Source organism: Kockovaella imperatae, assembly GCF_002102565.1.
Source record: "Kockovaella imperatae strain NRRL Y-17943 chromosome Unknown BD324scaffold_2, whole genome shotgun sequence".
Taxonomy (NCBI): Eukaryota; Fungi; Basidiomycota; class Tremellomycetes; order Tremellales; family Cuniculitremaceae; genus Kockovaella; species Kockovaella imperatae.
Genome location: NW_019028942.1, coordinates 1,707,338 through 1,726,757, shown reverse-complemented (window position 1 = coordinate 1,726,757; position 19,420 = coordinate 1,707,338). Strand labels below are relative to the sequence as shown.

At 52.3% G+C, this 19,420-nt stretch overlaps 6 protein-coding genes across 6 annotated transcripts; 3 read left to right on the top strand and 3 right to left on the bottom strand.

Annotated features, from left to right (window-relative positions):
- Window positions 1-14: 14 nt before the first annotated feature.
- Window positions 15-9,352, bottom strand: BD324DRAFT_648844 (golgi-body localization protein domain-domain-containing protein; the record flags this gene model as incomplete). Its single annotated transcript, XM_022017897.1, has 12 exons — window positions 15-28; window positions 73-691; window positions 730-1,218; window positions 1,252-2,173; window positions 2,209-2,619; window positions 2,655-2,719; window positions 2,756-2,980; window positions 3,018-4,284; window positions 4,323-4,470; window positions 4,505-7,970; window positions 8,017-8,979; window positions 9,017-9,352. The coding sequence occupies 12 exons, from the start codon at window positions 9,350-9,352 to the stop codon at window positions 15-17; spliced, it is 8,925 nt and encodes a 2,974-aa protein (XP_021874039.1).
- Window positions 9,353-10,402: 1,050 nt separating this feature from the next.
- On the bottom strand, window positions 10,403-10,990 carry BD324DRAFT_617077 (membrane magnesium transporter-domain-containing protein). The gene is made up of 5 exons (XM_022014876.1): window positions 10,865-10,990; window positions 10,805-10,825; window positions 10,706-10,764; window positions 10,562-10,665; window positions 10,403-10,512 (listed from the first exon to the last, which is right to left on the bottom strand). Exons 1-5 carry the CDS (start codon window positions 10,953-10,955, stop codon window positions 10,425-10,427), a joined length of 363 nt encoding a protein of 120 aa, XP_021874038.1. The 5' UTR covers window positions 10,956-10,990; the 3' UTR covers window positions 10,403-10,424.
- A 45-nt stretch (window positions 10,991-11,035) lies between these two features.
- Window positions 11,036-13,024, bottom strand: BD324DRAFT_576340 (hypothetical protein; the record flags this gene model as incomplete). The annotated part of the gene is made up of 9 exons (XM_022013184.1): window positions 11,036-11,127; window positions 11,166-11,473; window positions 11,510-11,909; window positions 11,947-12,106; window positions 12,142-12,216; window positions 12,256-12,333; window positions 12,370-12,459; window positions 12,501-12,721; window positions 12,760-13,024. 9 exons carry the CDS (start codon window positions 13,022-13,024, stop codon window positions 11,036-11,038), a joined length of 1,689 nt encoding a protein of 562 aa, XP_021874037.1.
- A 301-nt stretch (window positions 13,025-13,325) lies between these two features.
- On the top strand, window positions 13,326-14,875 carry BD324DRAFT_617068 (hypothetical protein). Its single transcript, XM_022014875.1, has 11 exons — window positions 13,326-13,605; window positions 13,646-13,746; window positions 13,791-13,871; window positions 13,910-13,927; window positions 13,961-14,014; window positions 14,057-14,153; window positions 14,192-14,339; window positions 14,377-14,512; window positions 14,551-14,633; window positions 14,670-14,687; window positions 14,724-14,875. The coding sequence occupies exons 1-11, from the start codon at window positions 13,464-13,466 to the stop codon at window positions 14,785-14,787; spliced, it is 942 nt and encodes a 313-aa protein (XP_021874036.1). The 5' UTR covers window positions 13,326-13,463; the 3' UTR covers window positions 14,788-14,875.
- A 233-nt stretch (window positions 14,876-15,108) lies between these two features.
- BD324DRAFT_269579 (WLM domain-domain-containing protein) lies at window positions 15,109-16,652 on the top strand. The gene is made up of 4 exons (XM_022012336.1): window positions 15,109-15,260; window positions 15,301-15,832; window positions 15,870-16,563; window positions 16,606-16,652. The coding sequence occupies exons 1-3, from the start codon at window positions 15,196-15,198 to the stop codon at window positions 16,332-16,334; spliced, it is 1,062 nt and encodes a 353-aa protein (XP_021874035.1). The 5' UTR covers window positions 15,109-15,195; the 3' UTR covers window positions 16,335-16,563; window positions 16,606-16,652.
- On the top strand, window positions 16,405-19,393 carry BD324DRAFT_269449 (allantoicase). The gene is made up of 15 exons (XM_022012335.1): window positions 16,405-16,563; window positions 16,604-16,689; window positions 16,725-16,813; window positions 16,853-17,129; window positions 17,162-17,512; window positions 17,549-17,581; window positions 17,618-17,753; window positions 17,790-18,035; window positions 18,081-18,135; window positions 18,170-18,360; window positions 18,398-18,423; window positions 18,461-18,487; window positions 18,523-18,990; window positions 19,026-19,179; window positions 19,217-19,393. Exons 1-15 carry the CDS (start codon window positions 16,506-16,508, stop codon window positions 19,360-19,362), a joined length of 2,343 nt encoding a protein of 780 aa, XP_021874034.1. The 5' UTR covers window positions 16,405-16,505; the 3' UTR covers window positions 19,363-19,393.
- The last annotated feature ends 27 nt before the right edge of the window (window positions 19,394-19,420 follow it).

Below are 19,420 nucleotides of genomic sequence, written 5' to 3'. Positions count from 1 at the left end.
GCCGATCTGTAGAGCTACTCCTGGACAACTGGGGATGGCGTCAGCGGTTTTGTTGCCTAGACAGATATTTACTCACATCCTCGGATGATCCGGGCTGGCTCCCATCCTGTCTCATGGTTCTCGATCTCAACTTTCCGATGAAACCCTTCACCGTTCGGCCCATACGCGCAGCAGGATCCTCTCGCTCACTGTCAGAGCTCTCCGATTCGCTGATCGTGGCTGGAGGAGATGAAAGGGCACCTCCGGTCATCACATGAGAGCTCCCGTCAGTCCGGGAAGTCGATCGAGACACAGGGTTGGAGCCGTCTCGTTGCTCGCCCGACATGGCTCCAGCCAAGGACAACGAGTTTTGTATCTCATCCTGTGGTGTCGGGGGTTCGACGTGATACCTCAGTTTCGAGGACATGGACGAGACTCGTGACGAAGGGCTCCGGTCCTTGCTGGCATCTGGCTGCAGCGTCGCAATGTGCTTCAATGTCTTCTTCGACCGGAAAACAGATGTCTTTTTGATGAGCTGAGAGAGTAAATCACCAGTCTGTGACCAGGCGTAGCTCCGGGTATCCCGTTTCCAATGCTCAAATACGTCCTCGTAACCCCAGACTTTGTTGTTGTAGACAATTTCAGGCGTTTTAAACTTGAAGTCCACGCAATCGGGAATACTGAACCGTCGATGTTTTTTGGTCTCATCGGTCTGCAGGTCAGTGTTTGACCTTGAGCATCATCCCTCACCTTGAAGCTGAGAACGATACTGGTCGCAGCAAAGACGATCTTGACAAATGTCTTGTTCGCACTGGCTCGTCGGCGCATCTCCGCCGCATCCTGCATTGGCACCATGGTGAATTTATGATCGCCCTCAGACTGATCTTCGGAGCTTCGTCCGTTAGGCGTTTCTGACAAGATTGAGGCTTGAGATCTGGTTCGATTCAACGGTGGCATCTCCATACCAGACGGCGTGCGTTGTGCGTCTCTGCGACCCGATGGGCCAGGGGTAGTGGTGCCATTCTCCCTGTGTCCATTCGTGGTACCGTTCTGCTTCTCTTCGGCCTTTTGACGACGTCTCTTGACTCGATCATTGAAGATGTAATCCACGATCTCGTGTCCGAGTCTTTCTTCCAGCTTGAAACGGACCGGATGAAGGTTGACCGCGAGATGACGAACGATTTGAATACCACCAACAGCAGCCATTGTCGACATAAAGATGGAAGCGAAGGAGTCGCGCTACAGTGAGCTTGGCTCGACAGGACGACTCACGTTTTTTCGTCTGCCAGCCCCGGATGGTTCATACCGAGCCAATACCTCGGGATACATTGCCTCGTGGCTGCTGTTCAAGGCGGAAAGCTCACCAAACACAGCAGCGTTGTCTGTCGAGCCGTCCTTGTTGCTGACGATGGAATAAAGTGTTCCTTCAATGTCCAGCTTGATCAGCGGCGTCAAATCGTCTCGGAGCATATGCCACGCGATGCCGCCGACCCTAACATCCATTCGTGAGGCAGTCTTGAGCGCCGCCTTGGCATCGTCCCTCGCTTGATTCACACTTATTGCCTCAAAAACGGTGAATAATTGCTCCATGCCCTCCATCTGATCTGTCCTGATTTTGAACAGCTCTTCGCGTCCAGACTCATCCAGTAAATCCATATTGGCAGCATAGCCCCGCTCCAGAGCTGCCAGATGACGGATCTCCTGCTGCAGAGTGAAAAGGTCCAGTATGAGTTTTTGCGGATTTCTATCTTTTCGATCGAAAGCATAAATAAAATTGTCGATGCGCTCCGAACGCTGCCGATGTTTTGGATCAACGTAAAGCAGCAAGTCTGTGACGACGTTGTACAGTGCAGTGTAGTGTTTGGATGTGGCGGCGACACTGAGCCGAGGGACGATGATGGTGAACAAGTCTTGATGCCGCCGTAAATGGTTCATGGAATAGCCTTCATCATCCTTGACATCGGGCCAGTCAAGACCGCGAGGCATGCGCAAATGATTGAAACGATCAAAGTAGATCGCCGCATCGGATTTGAGCACGATCCGATCATACTCGGTGGCTTCACTCCGCACATCAAGGAAAATTTCCAAAGGAACAAAGTCAAGACCACGAGGCACCCCCAAGGGTCCACGTTGGCGTCCCATGGTTGTCTCGCTGGGGTAAAATGCTTGAAGACCTTTCATCGCGACGTAGTTCCTGCAAGTCAGAGGGAGAATCTCGTCAGCACTCACCGGTCGAGCACGTTCGCTGCGGTCACATCCGACAATTGCTTGTCCATGACTCTGTACCCCTTGAACGAGATCTCCTCCATAGTGAGCAAGACGATGGAGTCTTGGTCCACGTTACTTCGGAGGCCCACTTGGGGTTTGAGGATGAGAAAGTCGTTTTGCGGTTTCACCATGCAATCCTCCGGTATACCAATCGACCTTCGGCGAAGTTCTTCCTCTCCGGACAAGTTGTGATCACGAACTTCGAATCGTTTGACAGAATTTGGTCCGCATAGCATGTCCTGTAGTTCCGAGAGGATCTCCAGTCCCTCGTAATCCTCTGTTGAAGTGGGAATATCATCGGCGTGTTCGAACAAGCCTTTCTGATCTCGAGACAACCGTTTGGCGATGCTCTCTCTGACACCTCGTAGCGAGCTATAGATCAGTCATCGCTTCGTCATAAGGCTTACGCATGGGATGTAGTGTATTCTTCCCTTTTCCGGTCTCGGCTAGAAAAGTAATACTTGTAAAGCAGCTGCGAGATCAACTCAGATTCATGTGCCGGGCTTACGTTTCTGGCAGTGTTCGTGAGGATAATACGAGGACAATGAACGTGGACCGTGTTCTCGAAGCTGATATCTCCCGTGCGGTGTTCTTCCTTGTCAAGAGGATGGACATAAGTCGTCTGGAACGTGTCGTCATCCATATGTCGGCTTTCCTTCGAAGACAGATATTCCAGATGTTTGTACAGGGTATTCAGCCGATTCGAAACATTTTTCAAGTCGTTAGCATTGCCCTGTGCCTGTCAGTGCCGTAAGCTGTGCTAAACTCACAATCTCTTCATTAGTCAGAGCCTCGCGCAGATCTTCCAGTTCAGAAATTCTGGCCTTGGTGATTCTAACCTGTGTAGGGCCAACTGCAGCCGCTGCCCCAAGATAGCAAATGTGCGAACGCTCGTGCCCGAATTTGGAGCTCTCCAGTTCCAGTCGACTGTCTTGAGACGAGTTCACGCTCTCGGAATCATTTTCGTTTTGGTCGTCGTCAGGCCGTGTCTGTCTCGCTTTGACTCTTTTAGAGAAGAATATCTCGGGACAGTCACCGATGTCTACGATTTCCAGCTCAGGATCCCGATCAAACGGTTTACGATCCACGTCGATAAAGTCGAAAAAGTTGAACCAGCCTTTTGCTTCAGGACCGAGCTCAGTGACTCGAGGAGCAGTAGCAGAGTTGGGATTAGGAGTGCTTGTTCCAGAGGTTCCATCTACCCTAAAGTCGGCACGGATTCCCTTGAGTTCGATGTCGTCCAGCAAAAGATCAGCTGCGTAAAATGGCTTGTGAACGACGACTGTTGTCCGGTGCAGCTTTTCGTGTCGCACAGTCTTCTCTTGAGCTCGTTGATGTGCGTCGGCTCTGAAGCGACCAAATCGAGCTTTAACTCCTAGAGCCTGATGCTTGCCTTCAGCCCATAGTTCTGGCACAACTTGGGCGTAGACGTGAGAGACGAAGACGTGCGCTAGGTCGAAACGATACTTGATAGTTCCCAAACTCTTACCGAATTTTTTAGAGGGAGGTGGGGAGTCAGGGAACAATTTGCCCTGTCTGATGGGCAGAGACGTTGCCGAGTCGAACAGTTTCCACCAAGCGAAGAAGTGTGCGAAGGCTCGAGGGCTGAAGTGGAGACCCGTTAATTTCGTCGAGTCCTTTTCCTTTGGATCAACCTTGTTGAGGGGCGACACATTTGAGACTGAGAAATGAACGAAGTCTGACCGGAATCCTTCATACGAGTCAGTAGGATGCCCAGCCTCCTTGTCGTCCCGTTCGATCGCCGCAGGTGAACGGAGAATGACGTCTTGATGCTTCTTGAACTCCATGATGCGACACTGCCGATGCAAAAGATTCTCGGTAGATCCGCAGTTCTCCTTGCAGCTCCACGGGCGACAAGTCCGCTCGAACACAAACCCGAAACCAACTCTGACACCGTTTTGGTACTGAGCACAAGGCTTTGTGTACCTCCTTTCGATCAAGTCCTGCTGCTCGTGGCTCTTATTGCGCGGACTACTGTCTCGTCCGATCGCTTGATCGTCTTGTGCGGCCGACAAACTACAAAGTAAGCATTGCTGCGGGGATTCTCGACTTACTCTGGTATGGCTATGAGGAGCTCTTCAGCGGTGATTTGAATCGTCTCGTGCTCCGGATTAGGCTGATTGATCTCCACCTTGGTCCCTCCACTCCAAGACAGAGCGAATCCAGCTCCATGGCCTGTAGTAGCATATGGATCGCTCGAACCTGTCGTCAGCTTGGCCTGAGAGCCCAGACTTACCTTTCAGGTGTAGGTGCACAGTGTCTGAGAAATGGATTGTGACCTTCCAGTGCAAGATCAACCTAAACTTGTCCCAGAATCCGATTCGAGGACTCGGATCTCGTGGTGGGTGACTGAGAGACTCAATCACGCGCGCGAAATCGGATATGGCGGGAGAATACGAATTACCCCAGGTGAACTCGGTCGTGCGGTCGGTGAGAATATTGATGACGGGTCGGCAATACGTCTTCACCGGCATGATCGTCTTGGCAATCTGCAAGCGGAATGGTGCTGCGCCTCTGGCACCACAGTCTGCTGGGATGACCATACTCGGGATGTACACCACCGAGTCGTCGCCTTGTAGCTCTTCGGCAATGATGAACGGCGTTTCGAGTTCCCAGCTAGGTTTCCCGTCCGAAGACAGTGGAATGTTGATCAGATCGAGAGGATAATCGCGCAACTTGAGACTTGCCGAAGTCATTTTCCAAGTCAGATGAAGGGGTATGAATAGCGAGAATTCCGCGCCTTCGTCAAATGGCGCTGAAACGTCGCCCATATATTTGATTGTGTCATCCCGTGACCACCCAAGGTACTTGACGACCATTTGGACGCCTTCAAATGCGGCCCGGAAGAGTGGAGCGCTCTTGGTAGACCCCGCGATCTGAATGGGCAGTTTTCGGTCTGGCCCCATGCTCTCCATTGTTCGCAGTGCCTCTTGCTCTCGCAAACGCTGCGTCTTGATGGCGCTGTCAATGCGCTTGCGCCACTCTTGGGCTTTGAACCAGTCCAGCCGATATCGAGCTTCCTCGTATGAGACTGTGGCATTCTTGGACAGCTTGTATGATCCAGGTCGAGTGTCTACATCGTCATCCACAGATGGAGACACTGCCTCTTCCATGACCTGCTGTTTGCGCTCGAACGTATCCTCCCACGAATTTCGAATCTGCTGTTCGTTCATGCCCACACGCCAGATGAGGTTCAACCTCGTCTCTATGGGGTTGTCCTTGGCTTCCAGTGATAGGTACTTGATATTGATCGATATCGGAGGTACTTGCTTGGCAGCTTCTGCGGTGGGTCGACGGACAAACAGGAATTCGCCTTCGGAGCCAAGATCCTCGACAAGCAGCTTCATGCTCTTGACCGCAAGTTGAACGTTTAGCACTAACTTGGCAAAAACGTATCCGAAAGGTATCCGCACACGGAGAGCCTCGGCATCCACTCTGAACGATGGTTTCGGGCCAGAGTCATCAAAGGTCACCTCCAGACCTCGTAAACGGACAAGTTCCTCGAACGCTCCCGCTTGCCGGGGACTCGGCACATACATCAGCGCCGTTTCGATTCTGGCTTTGATGGGCTCAGCCCTTTGCTTGTAAACCTTGACGAGATTGAAGTAGCTGACCATGTGTTCCCCGGCTGGGAAGACAATGTACGTTTGGATGTGGGAAATAGTGACGCTTACACGAAGGGCGTCTGTCGTCTTAGGTTGCTCTTTCGGCGCATGTGATGTTCGTTTGAGCGCAGATGCCATGCGACGGAACACCAAAGTGGCGAGCAGAGCACAATACACGTGCGAGAGATCCGACACTATATCGACTCCATCCACATGCCCACTAAGATCGTACTGCAGCGGAGCATCGCGGCTCTCAGTACAGACGACGAAGTTGAAATTGCAGTGAGATGTCTTCAACAGCGGTCTCGTAGCTTGTTCAGAATCGGCCAAGTCGAGCGGAGGCAAGGCGTTGGTGATGTGTCCAGAACTGAGATGAGTCTTCGGCTTCGGCCGCATGAATTCCCAGCCGACAAAGGCTTCAGACTCCTTTGGTTTCGGAGACTGCGGTATCTCGTGGGAGAGATAAATGCCCCCCTTGTTGACAAATCGCTCGCCGTGGAAGATGGCTTTGACAATCGTGCCTGTCAACGACATGGCGAACAAGGCCGCGCGACCGTCCTTGCTGGAACGCTCTGTGAATTGAGCAAGAGCTTGAGTCTTGATGTCCTCCGGTAGTCGAAGTTTGGCTCGAGTCGCGGACGAAAGATGGTGTCGATAAGTCAGTGTCTGCGTTCGATTTCCGTAGTAAGCATATTCGAGAGTCACCTGGGTTTGAAGCCAAAGTCCACGCGTCAGATTCAGCTTGCAATCGGGGTTAGGATCCGGATGACCGACAAAGAGACTGATGAGACCAAGGGAGACACGAACAGAAATACCGCTGGGCAACTTCGCCAGTATAGGACCTTTCGCAGGCTTATCCTTGGGTTGAGACGGCTGATGGGCTTTGATCATGGTGATCAGAGAATCGACCACATCCGAGTTCCACATGTCCAGCTTGATGCCTTGATCGATTCCTAGATCCAATGCAAAAGATCTCGAATCGGGCATCAAGCGAGCTATCTCGGCTCCAGACTTCTGAATATTCTGTTTCCCCCAAATGTCGCCGCCAAGGGTCGTGTGAAGTCGGCCAATCGATCCGAGATGATGGACAGTGGGGTTCTTAGGATCCTGACCCGACAGCGTCAAGTGGAATGACAGTGGTTCGAGCTCCAGTGAAGCATCCGCCCGCATAGAGAGCGCAAAGTCATCTCGTAATTTAGCAGGCGGTTGACTGAAATGTCTGCGATATTGCGGCTTGAGCATCGGACTCGGTTGAGAATAATCCTCATCGAGTCCGTTTTGTTCTCGCCTAGAACGAAGCTCTTCCTCAGCTTTGAACGCCGCTCTCGAGGCAGTGCGATTTCGTCTCGCTACAATGTCGGCAAAGCTGGTAAAGCAGCTAGTCCGTAGACCTTCAGAGGCCATCGTAAGTGTCGTACTGTCCTCCGAAGTAGGATCTGCAACGACGACCATCGTGTGACCAACATCAAATCCGAGGCGGACCCTGGGTGGTAGATCCCAAGTGGTTTCTAGCTCTACAGATTCAGTCGTACCCGTATTTGCTGGTGTAGGTGGCCGGTTTCGGAGCCAGGCCTCTTTGAGACTGCACAACAGCGGCAGGTCAGCCGCGATGTCGACTGACGCGAGGCCGCCTCGTCCAACGATGAGAGCCAGATTGGGGTCACCGGCGAAAAGCAGCTCTTCCCTCGACCAACCTTTGGGTCGCCACGTGGAGCATCCCTCAAAGTCGGCAGAACGCATCTGCAACAGCTGTGACTTCTCGTGGGCTTCCTCGCCCGGTGCTATACACTGCAGTCCGATGGTACCCCACGCAAGCTTGAAACCAACTCCTCGAACTTTGGATTCGGGGTGGCTGTTGACGCCAAACGCATTGTGCGTCCAGTAATTGGTAGAAGAATCGGCAGCGTCAAGCTGGCAGTAGAATTGATCGAGCTCCAAAGATACTGTGTAGACATCATCTTCAGGAACTAGTAGGTCCGAGATGTCGGTTGCGGAGGAGGATGCAGAGCGGGGCCGTGAGTCACTAGCCGCGAGGTACTGGGAGACTGTGAGGTGGTTGAGAGAGACTGAAACGCTCTCTAGCGCACGAAGAATTATCTGCAATAGTCAGAGAGAGAGAGAGAGAGGACGTCAAGGCACCCACTCTTGGCAGGCCCTTTGGACTCCATCTCGCATTGGAATCCTTGGCCTCATCCTTTGCCGATTTGCCTCGGTGAGATTTGGCCAGCTCATTGACCTTTTCCATGGCACCGAGACTGGTGTGAATCTTGCCCAATGCAAGACTCGTCCGAAGAGTATCTTCACCAAGTAATCCCTTTTTTGGCCCAAAGCCCAAAGCCAAAGATGCTGTCGTCGCCTCATCTATCACACCCAACGTCTCGTAGCCGCTCTCGTCCGATGGTAGGGCATAACGTGGTGCGTTAGAGCCGCAGGGTTTCATGAATGCCAGCATCGATGTCCTGCGCATCTTCTCGCCGACTTCAGAGTTGAAAGAACGAATCGAAGCTCGGTGGGATAGGTGCGTCGATGGGCGCCTCGGACCAGATCTGTGGTCCTCAATCTCGTCGAGGTAGGGAAGGATTAGTGCGACATCTGTGACAGAGGTCATGAAGATGACGGATCCATGAGCTCGTCCTATTGCCCTTGACCACACTGCATTCGCAGTACTCGACATACGAGAGTGGAGGGTGGATGCGGTCCGCCGAGCATTCTGTATCCTCGAAGGCGGTGTGTCACCCGGCTTTGGTGCCCCAGGGAGCGTGAAAGATGTGAAAAACCCATGCGGCGAGAGTAGAGGACTGGTACCGCCAGTCTCCGGAGGAGGGGAAGCAAGAGGATAAGCACGCCCGGTATCCTGTGATGGGGAGGGGAGAGTTGGGGATGCGGGCGTTCCGGGGTCTTGTGGCTCCTTGCCCTCGAACAGGACCTTGACTCCGAGGTGTATATCTCGGACTGTAAGCTCCAGCCCGCTGAGATCATCGAAGATCAATCTTGAGTCGGCAATCTGAAGCGAGACTACGCGTGCCAAGGATGGCCAGTGGTGGAGGAACAAATGAAGGATGATGGAGAGCAATCGATTGAGATTTCGGCTTAGGAGACCAGGAGGCTACAAAGTCAGCTAGATATCCCTTCTCACTGCTCACTTTACGCGTTTTGGGATGAGGTGGTTTACGCTCGTCCCTTTTCGGGGACCTGTGTCTGACTCGTAGGCTCACTCCCTCCAGCTTTAAGACTATCAGACCCTTTGCGCCATCTTCCTTCCAGCCTCCCCAGGTCCAAGCTGCTCGTTCGACCCGGAGCGTAGGGATCACTGCAGCCTTTTCGTCTCGCAGCCGGTACTCAAGCCCCTTGACAGACAGAGGGGATATGGATGTAAGCCTAAAGTTGCTCAATTGAGAGAACAACAAGGGAAAGAGATAGAACCGGCATAGAAGCGAGAGAACCAAAAAGCCGAGGATAAGCGTTGGAAGATATACCATGATGAGAGGCTGTTGGAGTCTCTATCTGAAGCACGTTCAGCTCCTGCGTGGTCGACCTCACTCACAGACTCGGTAACAATGTCCGCGTCACAGGAGAGTAATTCAACATTCCGCACGATGTATTTGTAGAGTAGGCCAAGCAATGCAGCCCAGCTGTCAACGTATGGCTCGTGTCGCTAGACTGTCTGAGCAGTGCTTTGCTGCTGACTCTTTTTGCTGAAACGATGTCCAGATGATGAGATACTAGCTAGTCAGAATGACCACGAATTCCAACATAATACCCGATGACCAAAGATCATGGAACCTCGTAACGCCCGAGTCACGTGACCGGTCATCGAGAAATTCATCGCCGAACAGTACAGGTCTCTCAGCAGGCCGCCGTCTGTCAAACCATACAACACCATACCATTTCCATCGAGCGAGCGATACAGGCGTGGCAAACAATCGGAAGGCTCGACAGAATAAGAGTACTGTCCGGCGTCAGCTCGGACGCGCACCACGATAAACCATTCAGACACCTGCAAAACTCTTCCCTACCTCGGCTCGCTATCGATCTGTATCCCTGAACCCCCAGGTATCTCAGCGCTTCGACTTTGAGTCTCTGAATCAGATCCGAGCCTGGATCGTATTCCCATTCCGCATCCCCTCGCCATGCCCCGACTTGTCAAGATTCGTCCGCAGCTCGAGTCTCTCGTCAGACCACTCCTCCAGCCCGCTCCTTCACACCCCTTGGCCAATCAACCCACACCTAATGACCATCTCAGAGCTATGGGCTCTGCTTTACCTCGGAACGTCCGTTTAGAGGACATTTCGAAAGGACACACACTCCCCACCATAAAATTACCAGACGTCCCGCAAAACGCTCGTCAGATACGGCTATCCAGGAAATTGTTGTGGGAAGGGGACAACAGGTTGACGCCTCAGCAGAAGATTATCAAGGAGGACCACAAATATTGGAGTAAGGAGGAACGTCAGCAAGTCAGGAATAGAGGAGGATTGAAGTGGGTCCTGAGGGAGAAGTGAACGCCGCATCCTGGGGCAGGGTGAATTGTATCATATATGCATAGACTATCTAGTCTTTTTGAGACTGCCCGAATAATGCTCTACCTCGAGGCGACAACGCCAAGAACCCCATCCTGGCATCTGCGTCGTCTATTGATCTAAAAGAGAGAGATATCAGCTTTCGACACATGATACAAGCAAACTCGCCTTGTCGCCATTTCACCTCTATATGTAACATCTCTCAAGGGTGAGGACGAGATGGCGATTGAAGGGACAAAAAGCAAGAGGGACAAGACGGCCTCGACGACAATCTGTGAGCATGTCAGATGAGGAAACGATGTCGAGACGCACTGATTGAGGCAGAGTCGTGGTCGCCTCTCGATGACCAAGAGCCTTTAATGTCGATAAGTCTGCGGGTATCAGCATCGTGACTCTACGCTTCGAATCTACATTCATATGTCGAGTATGCCGCTGAGCTCGATCAGCTGTGACGAGTCTCGACATGCTTACCATGAAGCAGCATGAGACAGGACACTACCACCAAGATCTTGCCTATGCCCTTGGTCGCCATCGTTTGGACGTGACAGCTGAAGACTGACATCGTATCGGTCAACGAGGGATCAACTTGGAAAAGCGGAAGCAAATTTTGGATGTAGTCGCTGCATCACTGAGTCTACTACTCTACGGCATCAACCTCTTCGGGTCACGAGGGAACAAAGAAGCCCTTCGAATGTTCTCGAGACACAGGAACAGCATGACGACACGTTCCAGCCCTTTACTGTCAGCTCAATACAGTTGACGATCGACTCACCGATACCTCCACCTCCGTGGGGAGGTGCACCCAATTTGAAGGCATCCAAGTAACCCTGCATGCTCGAAGGCTCGATACCAGCAACCTTCATTCGCTCCACCAAAAAGTCGGGATCATGAATACGTTGAGCTCCAGACAAGATTTCCTCTCCTCGCATGAAGAAGTCGTACGAGTTGGACAAGTTGACATCGACGGGATCAGGCATGGTGTAAAATGGTCGAATGGCAAGGGGGAATTTGTCGAGAATGAAGTAGTCGGTCTTGTATTTCTCTCGGACCAATCGACCGAGAAGCTTCTCGTTCTCGGTGCTTCCAAATCAGTCCTGAGACCAGCTTCTGACTCACCTCATGTCATCCATCTCGCCAATGGGATTGCCCTCGCTGTCCGTAGCTCCGGCTTCACGAAGCATCTTCATGCCCTCGCTGAATTTGAGTCGCAGGGTCTTTTCCAAGAACAGGAAGTCATCACAGGGGAATTGTTTTTTGATTGTCTCAATCTCGTGTGAGTAGTTCGATTGAAGTCCACGGAAAATGGTCAAGAACAAGTTATCGAGTACATCGAGAACCTCGTGGTAGTGTTCTTCGATGGCCATCTCCAGATCGAGTCCGACAAACTCAGTCATATGTCGGTGAGTGTTCGAGTTCTCAGCTCTGAATACTGGGGCGATCTCAAAGACTCGCTCCATATCCCCTGCGATACACATCTGTTTGGCCAATTGAGGACTCTGTGCGAGGAAGGCGGTCCCTTTGGGGTCAGAAAAGGAGTCGATGCGACTTCTCACCGTTGAAGTATTGAACTTTGAAGACACTGGCCCCAGACTCGGTAGCAGCGCCTTGTAGCTTTGGCGAGTGGATCTCCACAAAGCCCTCAGATGTCAGATGCTCTCGGAACATTTGACAGACGGCAGAGGAGATTCGGAAAATGGCTTGATTGGCAGGTGTCTGGCGTAAGATTGTGCTCGCGAGATATGACTCACTCGGAGATCCATGACTCGGTTGTCGAGTCGAGTCGGCAAGGAAACTCGAGAGTATTGAACGTCTTCGTTCTCCATCTGTGTACATGTCAGAGAAAGGCTAATCTTTAGACTGACCCTTTGGAAGTCGGACTCGGGTCTGGAAGCGTCATCAATGGAAAAAGGCAGTTGAGCGACTTCGACCGCAGTGTAGAGCTAAGGCATCAGCCTTCATCCATACTTGCGATTCACCTTGCGAATGCCAACTTCAAAGTTTTGAATAGTGCAAGACTTGACTTCAGCCGACTTGATTACACCCTCGACGACCACAAGAGATTCAGACTAGCAGATGAGCCATTTGTATTCTCGGTCCTCAAGCTCACCGGAATGAGTTGGGCAAATTTCAGCATCTGCTTCGAGACCTGGTGCTCGTCCTTGTCCCCTGAGGCAACGAGTACACCCTGAAGCGTGTGAGTCTGCTGTCTGAACGACAAAAAGACGATCTTGGCTCCCTGAGGTCGCATGTTGTGCAATCTAGCCCGGAAAACGACAGGCTTGCCAACATCCTCTTGACTCAGTTTCCCAAACTTGAGGTAAGTCCGGCCTGATCCTTCAGTCAATGAACCTCGCAGACTAGCTCACCCAATCTCTCCTGACTCTGATGCAGAGGTAGCTTGCCATAGTTCTGACTGGCATTGTCTACGGTAGCCTCTGCCTCCCTCTTCTTCTTCTCCTCTTCTTCTCGAGCCGCTCGTTCCGCGGCCTTTTTCGCCTTTTCAGCTTCTTTGGCTCGTCTTTTGAGCTCGGATTTGGACGGACCGGCAGGGGCATCTCCTTCGGGAGCAGCGTCAGCCGGCACAGCGGGCTGCTGATCTGGAGCTGCGGGTGTGTTTGTAGGCTCAGACATTGTCATTGGGTAAAGAGGTCAAAGGTGTAGAACAGGACATGCAGCACATTTCGCGATCGACTCGTTGGGTCACGTGACGGGGAAGAGGTTGGCCATGGCCAATTGTGGCGCTTGCCATAGCTTGCTGTGATGAGCCGGTGCTCCAGCCATGTGTTCACAGATTGGAGCCTTTGACCAGACTAAGGGGCCGGAGTAGGCTCATGAGGCTCGTTAATGTCCTGAGAATCTCCCAGAGCGATTAGTCTGACCTCAGACGCCTACTAATGGACATATCATACTTGGGAGCGCTTTCGGCCGGATCCTCTTAACAGCCCATAATTCATCTTGCCCATGAGTCATATATCAAATGCGATGAATGGACACTCAGGAGTCAGCAGTAGCCTGATAGATGCTCTCAAGTGGCAAGAACTGATATAGTAGACTGTGAGATACTGTCAAAATGTCAGTAAGAAGAGCAGACGTCACCAAGTCCGGAAATTCCGGACATTTGCCGTATCAGCAAACCGGGATTTGTTCATCTCTCTCTCTCTCTCTCTTTCATCAACTCATCACCACTATGGCTCCGCATATACCATTCAAAGGTGAGAGCATACGATCAAGATTCATCTGATGGGACCACAGAGGCAGAAGCTTCTCGGCCGCCTTTCGACCGAAAGGCTGAGCTTCACTACACTCAGACGCCAGACCCGAACTGGAAACTAGGGCAAGGTGTTAATGATCTCGTATGTGGAAGCAAGGGTCTTTCAATCTGAAATGGTGTTTTCAGCCCGGTGCAGACAAGTTTAAATCTCAGGAGGGATGGAGAGCTATCGATCCGGAACAAATGGAAGGACCCGCCATGTACAAGGTGAGCGCGTTTACCTAGAGTCGCAGCTCAACAAATAGATGATGATCTCTGCGATTGTGAGCCGGGCACGATTGCTTTTCTGACAGCAGGTCCCTCGACCGATCGCTTTGGTATCGAGCATGGATGACAAGGGTGTCGGCAACGTGAGTCCAGTCCTGCATGACGAGGCTCAACAACAACATCAGCTCGCTCCGTTCTCCTACTTCAACATGGTCTCTTCGAGTCCCCCCGTTATTATGATCTCTGTCGCTGCGAACCCCCAGACTACAGATGGATTGAAGGGTAATGGTTCGGTCTGACAGCCTTTCTGACTTTTCCAGATACTGCAAGCAACATCAAACACTTGAAAGAATTTTGCGTCAGCATCATCTCGGAGCCATTTGTCGAAGCTGCAAACATGACCAGTGCCGCTGCTCCACGGGAGGTCGAAGAATGGGAGGTTTCAGGTCTTACCAAGCGAGACTCAAAGTACGTCACCGAGCTAGTCCTTTGCTCATCTCGGTAGGATGGTCAAGCCTCCACATGTGGGCGAATCTGCATTCTCCATGGAATGCCGGTTGGAACACTGGTACGATGTCAAGAAGGACGATGGGAAGATCGCTTCGACGGTCATTCTGGGCCGAGTCCTACAATTCCATGGAGTGAGTGTCGTACAAACGGGTGAAGCTAACAGACACAGAAAGAATTCGTCTTTGACCCGAATGATCCGGATCGGATCATGGCAGAGGAGCTGCGTGCAGTTTCGCGACTTGGCGGTATAAGGTGAGAGATACTACCAGGCTGTGCTGATATTTGTAGCTATGGCCGGACATTACAGTGGGTTTCTGATTGATACATCAGCTGATATGGCAGGATGACAGAGTTGCCGAGAGCGACGAACTGGGACGACGTCAAGGCGGAGATGAAGAATGCGTGAAATGACGTAAGACATGGCTAGACACAGACCGGCAATACACAAGCGCATGTCCTGTCATCTTCCTATGCATCCCACCAAGACTTGGATTGTTGCCGTCGAGAAGTCAGTCCGTCCGATTTGACCGCAATGAGAGACCCCCTCCTGGCGGCCTCACTCCAGACTCAAAGGAGGAGCGAGAAAGCCTTTGAGGCCACGTCAAGTCTGAGGTACTGCGTTCTCAGAGTGAAGGGATGCAGCTGCCGCAATGCGCCTTATGCAACCTGAAGTCGAGACAGCTTACGTAAACATAAGTTCCCCTTTGGTCTTCTCGACCCTTCTGTGAGCGCTGAATCATCATCTCTACCGTGACGATGGGTGGCCATTGTTGTTCAACATCGCTCAAGCGTTTCACATAGCCAGCTTGAAGTCATGTCTGGTTCTCTCATCGGAAGATATGAGCACCTTCCCAACCGTCCTCGATCTGATGAAGCGAGGTGAGTAACCCGATCATATCCGATCACTTATGAGTGTCAGGCCGTTGCTGGAGAAGATTGCCAGTCAGGTTAAGCCTATCATGTCGAAGCGAGATTGGAAAGTCGGAACACTGGCAGAGGTGAGGCTTTTTGTGAGGCTCTTGCCTGACGTCAAGTTCCTCCCATCCAACCCTTCGCTTCTTGGCAACAATATGAATGCCGGTCAACGGATCAATCTCCGATTGAGACCGCCTGGAAACACCTCGACGTTCTACGAGTATGATCAACTGGTCTTAGTAATGCTCCATGAGCTCACACATATTCAACATGGACCTCACGATGCTTCCTTTTACAAACTGCTGGCTGAGATCGAGGAGGAATTCTACGAACTCAAGCGAAAAGGGTACTCTGGAGAGGGCTTCCACGGCAACGGCAATCACTTGTCCGGTCTCAAGGTCCCAGAACACATGGGCAAGGCTCGTGGTCTCGCAGCTGCTCAGAAACGACTCGATACACAGAGAAAAATGGGCAAGGGTGGTGTCTTGGGTGGCGCAAGTGTGGCGGGAAAGAGCATGAAAGAGGTCCTGGCAGAGGTGAGAACGATCATTCGAGCGCTCCGCTAATTCCTAGGCGGCGGAAAGACGTATGCGCGACGACAAGGCTTGTCATCCGTCAGACGAAGGACACGCTAAAGAGGTCGAAGAAGAGGTCCGAAAAGCTCAACAAGAAAGCGTCGGAATAGACGCGGTGGACCTTACAGGAGACGATGACGACGATGACGAACCGGTCATCGTCACGCCAACGCCATTATCTCGCCCCGTGGCTGCTGTGAAATCGTCAGGGTCGGCGGACTCGCAGACGATTCAGCGCAATCAACGTGTGAAGCTCAAGCAGAGCTCTCCTACCGCCGAGTGGCCCTGTCCGACTTGCACTTTAATCAACTCTAACTCCGTATCATCCTGCGAGGCTTGTGCCTCTCCTCGACCCCGGCCAACCGACGGCACGACTTGGCACTGCGATTTCTGCGGTGCTGGTCCTCGCGAGATGAGTTTTTGGAGCTGCATAGAGTGTGGATGGGTCAGGAATTGGGGATGAATTTGTAGCCATCAGTCGATCTGTTGTGTCATTATACGCATGTAGGCGGTTTTAGACGGTTATAGCTCGGGATACGTGATACCGGGTAGAGCCGAAGGGTTTCCGACCCGACTGGTATCGATAAGGTCTTCTTATTCTTGTAATACTTTCTTCGCATCATTGTATCCCGATATGGCAGAACGCATCCCAACAGAAGACTTTGACAGAGAGCTGCTGCCCTTCCTGACAGGCAAGTTGCCCTGACGCAGAATGTGACTGACACCAATCAGAGGTATCCTCTGCAGCATTAGGCGCTAAAGTATTGTCCTGCTCAGACGATTTTTTCGCCAGCAAGGACAATCTGATCAAGCGTATAGCAAGTTAGCGATGGTCTACCAAGCTGACATTTAGCCCTCAGCGTCTCTGAAAGGTCAATTTGGACCCAACGGCGCGTTATACGATGGCTGGGAGAGCAGGAGACACAATCCAACTTTTGATTGGTGAGTCGAGCTCTGACTGCCGAGCTGATGTTCCCCAAGGGTCATCATACTGCTCGCACCGAAACTGTCTCACTTGACATACTTTGACATCGACACATCTCACTTCTCGGGTAACGAAGCGCCTGCAAGTCAAGTCTTCGCATTGAGCCTGTCAGAGCCTACTAGCCACCTCAGTCCGAACGATGAGCGATGGCAAGAGGTCCTTCCGCTAGTCGAGCTAGGTCCCAACCAGCGACACATCTTCAGGGCATCACACATCGGGACCAGAGGCGTGTGGAGCGCTGTCATGGTCCGGATGATCCCGGACGGTGGTATGGTGAGGTGCGGCCACGGCATCGCTGACAAAAGGCACGCTTCCGGGCTTACGGAGATCCAGTGGCACCGGAACCATATGAAAGTCTCCCGCCATCAAGCACAGAGCCTATCAACCTTCTCTCTCCTCTAACCAGCGCGCGTATCATCGCCTGCTCAGATGCCAACTTTTCACCCCCTGGCAATCTGCTTCTCCCGGGCAGAGGCTTCGACATGTCGGATGGATGGGAGACAAGACGATCCCAAGTGGGGAGGGGAAAGTATGCTCCTGGAGGAGTACTGGCTGGTCAAGAGCGCCGTGAATGGGTCGTCATCAAGATGAGCTGTCCAGGTGTCCTCAGATGGGTGGAAGTGGACACGGCGTTTCATCCCGGCAACTATCCTGTCGTGAGTCCGTCAGTCGTCATCTCCCCTGACTTGCAGGCGTGCAAAGTTGAGGCGAATTTGTCAGACTCAGTGAGTGTAGCACGTATTCGGTTCCTGATCCGTCAGGACGATCCCAACGAGTCTAGTTGGACAACAATTGTGGCGCAAAAGCCTCTGGGTCCCCATCGACAGCACTGGTTTGATATCGAGAGGGGTGTCGAGTCGACAGTCTTTAGCCACATCAGATTGACCACATTCCCAGGTGAGTCTGCGTTGGATTTTCCAGACTGATGGAGAGATGGGGGTTTGAAGCGGCTTCGCGTCTATGGCCATCCCTTCGCTCCGGGTCAAACTATTGCGCCCACTGCTCTCACCATCCCCGCACTCCCCCTTACACCGGAAGCCTTTGCGCCATACGGGCAAGTCATTCAAGGCTTTTCGCTACCGACTTCTGCGCCGAAAGGCAGTCACGTCACCATTGCCAACCAAGGGACCGCCTTCAAAGTTCATCGGATGCTCAAGGTGGAGCATAATTATCCAGAGGGCAAGCTACAAAAAGGCGGGTTGTACATCGGTTTCACACACGCAGAAAAGCAGGCAGATATCAAAGATGGGCTTATCCACCCACTCAAAATGCTGGAGAGGTGAATACAAGCGTATCGTCTGACTAACGAGTAGGCATAAATACACCACCCAAGCTTTCATTCCCATGGGCAAAGGCACGCTTGGTGAACCCGCCCTTGCTCCCGGTGGGGCATATCTGGTCGTCGTAGCACGTAATGGAAAAGACGACAAGCCAGACCTGAGCACTCTGCGGGCATTTATGGCGACATCTGCACAGGGCGTATCGTATGACGTCGGGACGTGGCGTGAGTTCATACGAAAAGGGCTTCGGTTGACGGACAGATCATTACTGCTACACTTTGGATGGAGTGAGTAGCGTCGTCATCCGCGTGCTGAAATATGTAGCCTCTTGATTATGCGTTAATCGAGGCAGTAGGTCACGACTCATAGCTGTGCTGACGATGAAGCAAATTGGAGATGGGAGCGTCGATGACTGCGAAGTCATAGTGCCGCCCCAGCCGTTCTGCCACATTCGCATCTCTCCATTCACAGCGACCACAGAAGCCACACAAGAACCCCTAATGCCACCGATAAACAAAGAACATGACCTTTCCGATCACGGGTTCATGCATCCTGAAGTGATCACCGCATCCGGCTTTGCTCCCTACGGTCAAGTTATCAGAAAATATCCCAACGAACGGACGCGACCCAAAGATCTAGACTTCCAACCCGCTCCTCATGGCCTGACGCAAAAGTATGCTCGGTTGGCAGACATCAGTCATTCTTATCCGGTCGAAGCTGCAGCTCAAACGGCAGTGTCGGTCTTCAGAGCCACACCAAAAGAAGGATTGAAGAGGGGTCTACCATTCCCGATCAAGATTCTAGAGAGGCACCCGTGCACCAGCCAGGCATTCATACCCATGGGTAAAGGCGAGGTTAGTCGATGGGCCAGCCCGCGCTGACACTACAGTGGAGAGGTAAGGGCGAGGATGCTTTGCCGCCCGGAGGGGAAATGCTAGTCATTGTCGCGTTGAATGGCAAGGATGACCGGCCTGATCCAAAGACAGTCAAAGCTTTCCGGGTACCTTCGTCGATCGGAATAAGCTATCACCAGGGTATTTGGCGTGAGTCGAATGGTGTCGCTGTCCTTCTGACGGTCAGACCATCCTGTCCTTGTGGTGGACCAAACCATGGACCTGGCTTGTGTCGAAACGCAAATTTCCACAGGTATACCAGAGCCCGATCCGAGAGATTGCGAGGTCTTACAGGTAGACGAGCCGTGGGGGATCATTGCCGTCCCTTCGTGAATGCACTCCGTAGACGGGATACGGGCAAGCTTTTTGTTGGACTAGCCAGAACAGGACT